The sequence below is a fragment of the Eriocheir sinensis genome, chromosome 57, assembly GCF_024679095.1.
Source record: "Eriocheir sinensis breed Jianghai 21 chromosome 57, ASM2467909v1, whole genome shotgun sequence".
Classification (NCBI taxonomy): Eukaryota; Metazoa; Arthropoda; class Malacostraca; order Decapoda; family Varunidae; genus Eriocheir; species Eriocheir sinensis.
This window is the reverse complement of record NC_066565.1, coordinates 1,162,728-1,167,727: the sequence shown is the minus strand read 5'-3', so window position 1 is coordinate 1,167,727 and position 5,000 is coordinate 1,162,728. Positions and strand designations below refer to the sequence as shown.

The 5,000-nt window shown below is 45.0% G+C and overlaps 1 protein-coding gene across 5 annotated transcripts in view; it reads left to right on the top strand.

The window, feature by feature from the left end:
* Positions 1-5,000, top strand: part of LOC126984453 (uncharacterized) — a 153,920-nt gene that overhangs the window by 131,349 nt on the left and 17,571 nt on the right. For all 5 annotated transcript variants that reach the window (XM_050838153.1, XM_050838154.1, XM_050838152.1 and 2 more), the window contains 2 exons: positions 1-122; positions 1,950-2,735. The exon at positions 1-122 is cut by the window's left edge and continues 84 nt beyond it. In XM_050838153.1, the coding sequence (XP_050694110.1) occupies positions 1-122; positions 1,950-2,735 (908 nt within the window). The remainder of the gene's footprint in view (positions 123-1,949; positions 2,736-5,000) is intronic.

Below are 5,000 nucleotides of genomic sequence, written 5' to 3'. Positions count from 1 at the left end.
AGCCGTTATGAACATCCTGGGCACGGAGCTGCACGCCACCTGTGTTTGCAAGGGCACGGATTTCCTTCACCAGCAGGACTGTTACACATGGCAAAAGCTCCTATGGTCCAACCCCTGTGTCAGTAAGTATTGGGACAGGGGTAGTAGTAGTAGTAGTAGTAGTAGTAGTAGTAGGTAGTGTTAGTTAGTTAGATAGTTAGTTCATAGTTCAAAAGCTACTTAGATCCAACTTGTGTGTTAGTAAGTATTGTGAAGTAGTAGCAGTAGTAGTAGTAGTAGTAGTAGTAGTAGTAGAAAAAAAAAGAATATAATAGAATGACATAGAAGAATAAGATGGTAATTAGTTAGATAGTTAGTTAGTATGAGATAGTATAGAATGAGATAGGGATTTAAGATGATGATAGTAGTAGTAGTAGTAGTAGTAGTAGTAGTAGTAGTAGTAGTAATAGTTGTAGTAGTAGTAGTTGTAGTAGTAGTAGTAGTAGTAGTAGTAGTAGTAATAGTAGTAGTAGTAGTAGTAGTAGTAGTAGTAGTAGTAGTAGTAGTAGTAGTAGTAGTAGTAGTAGTAGTAGTAGTAGTAGTAGTAGTAGTAGTAGTAGTAGTAGTAGTAGTAGTAATAGTTGTAGTAGTAGTAGTAGTAGTAGTAGTAGTAGTAGTAGTAACAAAACAAAACATTTCAAATCACTTACCTTAACCAGCTCGCTAAAAGACAGTCTCTCTCATTCTTACCTAAAACAAAATAAAGAGAAATAAATTAATCAAAAAAATAATTACATAAAAAAATACAATCGATAAGAAACATACACAAATACATACACATAAGAATACACATAACGATACATAGAAATACATACTAAAAATACAGATAAAATAGAAATAACTGAACAAAGACTTAGTTAACATACAGATAGACAGATAGAGATGAAAATAGACAGAAAAAGAGTAGAGAAATACATAATAAAAAGATAAAATAGAAATAACTTAAAGACTTAACATAGAAATAGAAATAGATAGAGATGAAAATAGACAAAAAAAGTAGATAAATTAATAGACAAAGTAACAGACATAGTAGAATTGATTAGCTAAATGGGAAAAGGTCACACACACACACACACACACACACACACACACACACACACACACACACACACACACACACACACACACACCTGCACAAAGCCAATCTTATCCCAGGAATTGTAATCTAACCTTTGCAAATTGTTGTGTCACTAATTGAACCTTACCTTTGGAGACAGACAGACAGGTAGAGAGAGAGAGAGAGAGAGAGAGAGAGAGAGAGAGAGAGAGAGAGAGAGAGAGAGAGAGAGAGAGAGAGAGAGAGAGAGAGAGAGAGAGAGAGAGAGAGAGAGAGAGAGAGAGAGAGAGAGAGAGAGAGAGAGAGATAAACAGATATAAAAAAAAAAAGAAAGAAAGAAAGAAGAGAGAGAGAGAGAGAGAGAGAGAGAGAGAGAGAGAGAGAGAGAGAGAGAGAGAGAGAGAGAGAGAATATTCCAAAAAAAAAGATATTGATAGATTTGTACCACACCATCTCTCTCTCTCCTGACATTCTCATGGGAACAGACAGACAGAGAGAGAGAGAGAGAGAGAGAGAGAGAGAGAGAGAGAGAGAGAGAGAGAGAGAGAGAGAGAGAGAGAGAGAGAGAGAGAGAGCGGTACACAAACCATTTTATATATCATGTGTCAATCTATATTTAACTCTTAACCAAATTGATAGATAGATAGATAGATAGATACACAAGTAAAGTGATGAAGAGCCAAATAGATAAACAGACTGAAAGATAGATACATAGATAGACAGAATGATAGATATACAAATAGATAGATGGATAGATATTTTTACTCTTATTGAAATTGGAACTATTACTAACACACCATTTTTCTCTCTCTCTCCTTGCCTCCTCCTCCTCCTCCTCCTCCTCCTCCCCCAGTCGAGTCACACCTGAAACTCCACGAGGAAATCGACAGCGGAGCGGCCGATGACCTCGACGAAGAGTTCCGCCGGATGACCCCCGCGCCCCCCACCTCCACCCCCGCCCCCCACCACGGCCCCCCGACCTCCTACGACCCCGAACACAAGGGGGGCTCCAACCACGACTTCGGGATCATCATGCTGCGACCGGACGGGGAGGAGGAGAGCAACTGGGGTAGGATGCGCGGCGGGGGCGGCGGCCTCATCGGGGGGTCGAACCGGGGCACCTACATTGGCCCACCTGGGGGACACCGGGGGAAGTTTGACCCACCGGGGGGGTACAAAGGAGAGGGCCGCCCCCGACCTGACGCCGAGGGACACTTCAGGAGTCGTGGAAATGGCGGGAATGTCATCTTTGGCCGCCCGACGAACGCCATACCCAATGGAGGCGTGTGGCCTGGGGGGCCGTACAACCGGGGGCCGTATGGGAGCCACCGGGGGACTGGAATCGCCATGCCCTCAGACGCCCCGAGTCCCTGGGACTGGGATAGCCGGGGGCATGGGCGTAGACCCGGGGGTTATCTTGCCCCGGACAGAAGCGAGGAGGGGGAGGTGGGGTACCCGGAGGGGGGGGTCTACAAGGCGACCCCTCGCACCCCGATCTTCAGGCAGCCGTACAACCCCGCCCCCCACACCCCCGCTGGGTACATGCCCGTCACCCCGACCCCCCCCGGAATGCCCCCCACGCGCCCCGCTGACCCCGCTTCCACCCCCGCCGCCGCCGCCACCACCACAGCCCCGACGAGTGAGTACAGGGCGAGAGAGAGGGAACGAGAGAGAGAGAGAGAGAGAGAGAGAGTGTACAGTTCCCATTAATTAAATAGAATCATGTTTGTTTAAAAGAGAGAGAGAGAGAGAGAGAGAGAGAGAGAGAGAGAGAGAGAGAGAGAGAGAGAGAGAGAGAGAGAGAGAGAGAGAGAGAGAGAGAGAGAGAGAGAGAGAGACCCCTCCCTAACCCCTAAAAACAATATATCGCTAAATAATTATGAATGTTGGAGAGAATGAGAGGAGGAAAAGGAGGAAGAGGAAGAGGAGGAGGAGGAGGAGGAGGAGGAGGAGGAAGAATGTGGAAGATAGAAAACAGGTGAATGAGAGAGAGGGGAGAGACAGAAAGGGAGGGAAGGAAGGGAGGAAGGGAGAGAAAGAAAGAAGGAGGTAGAGAGAGAGAGAGAGAGAGAGAGAGAGAGAGAGAGAGAGAGAGAGAGAGAGAGAGAGAGAGAGAGAGAGAGAGAGAGAGAGAGAGAGAGAGAGAGAGAGAGGAAAGTGTGGAGTGAATGAAAGGGGAGGAAGGGAGGAAGAAGGGAGGAAAGGGAGAGGGAGGAAAGAAAAACGGAGGGAGGGAGGAAGGGAGGGAGGGAGATAAATGGGAAAAAGGGGAGAGGGAAGTAAAAAAAAAATAAAGAAAAAAATAACATACGACAAAGAAAAGAAGAAAAAAGAACGAAAAAAACATTATATTTATCTAATGCAAAAGAAAAAACATAATTAATCGTAAAATTCACTTCTCGGACCAAATAAACAAATACGTAACTTCCCCAAAAGCAGCAAAATAAATCTACGTCAAGGTTCTAAGTAGCAAAAAAAATCTATATTCACACTTGATAGTAAAGGAAAAACTATAAATTCAGAAGGAAGTACCGCGGGGCAGCACTATAAAAAGAATCATAAAGCCGACTACAGGCGCTGCCACGCGGACCTGTTCTGGTGTCTGTTGCTGGCACGGAGCGGCCGGCACCGGGGCGCTCTTCCTGCACACGCGCAGCAGATGTGTTCGGCCTCACCACAGACCAAAACAAGCTGGATGCTAAACATATATCGAGTATATATATAAAAAAAAAGGATTTTCCAGACATTACAAGTTCCATGTTGGGATACTCCTTCAGAGCTTCTGGTAATTTCTTGAAAACCTCTCTACATATTTCTCTTGGAGCAGTTTTCATCCCTGGCGTCCCACAGATACTTGTTTTCCAGATGGAGCTCACAGAGGGTGGCAAGAGCGTCCCTGGACCAGATAATTTGCTCCATGGCTAACAATGCCGCCCCACACAACAGCTGGAAGTGTAAACAAGGACGCCAGTACCGGGTTCAAGATGATGATAATTGGCGTCTCGTGATGGCGGCGTCTAGCCATCAGTACTGGCGTCAAGATGCCCGTATTGGCGGCAAAACGCCAGTAAAGTTGCCCGCGTGATAGCGCCTTAACTAAAGCACCACTATAGCAAAACGTAATATGCAGGGACCGTTTCGTAGGCGGCACCATTGTAAAAAAAATTGAGCCGCAAAGAGAAGCAGGTGACAGAGGTGGTGATGGTGTTGGTGGTGTTAGGTGGTGATGGTGACGAGCTGGTGATGTATTGATGATGATATACAAAGACAGACTGAAACAAAAATTAGACAGTGTTAAGAAGAGATACAGAGGTGGTGATGGAAAAGGTGATGACGGTAATGGTGTTAGGTGATGGTGGAGGTGGTGCTGGTGGTGATGGTGATGAGCAGCTGGTGATGAACTGGTGATGACATACTAACTAAAATAAGAAAGAAGAGATATTAGCAAAGAAATATAGGTGGTGATGAAAAGGTGTTAGGTAGTGGTGTTAGGTGATGGTGGAGGTGTTGGTGGTGATGGTGATGAGCTGGTGATGAACTGGTGATGATATGCTAACTAAAATAAGAAAGAAGAGATATTAGCAAAGATACAGAGGTGGTGATGGAAAAGGTGATGACGGTGGTGGTGTTAGGTGATGGTGGAGGTGGTGGTGGTGGTGGTGTTAGGTGGTGATGAACTGGTGATGATATACAAACTAAAATAAGAGATAGTCTGATGAGGAGAGATAACCAAAGAGATACAGAGTTGGTGATGAAAAAGGTGTTAGGTAGTGGTGTTAGGTGATGGTGGAGGTGTTGGTGGTGATGGTGATGAGCAACTGGTGATGAACTGGTGATGACATACTAACTAAAATAAGAAAGAAGAGATATTAGCAAAGAAATATAGGTGGTGATGGAAAAGGTG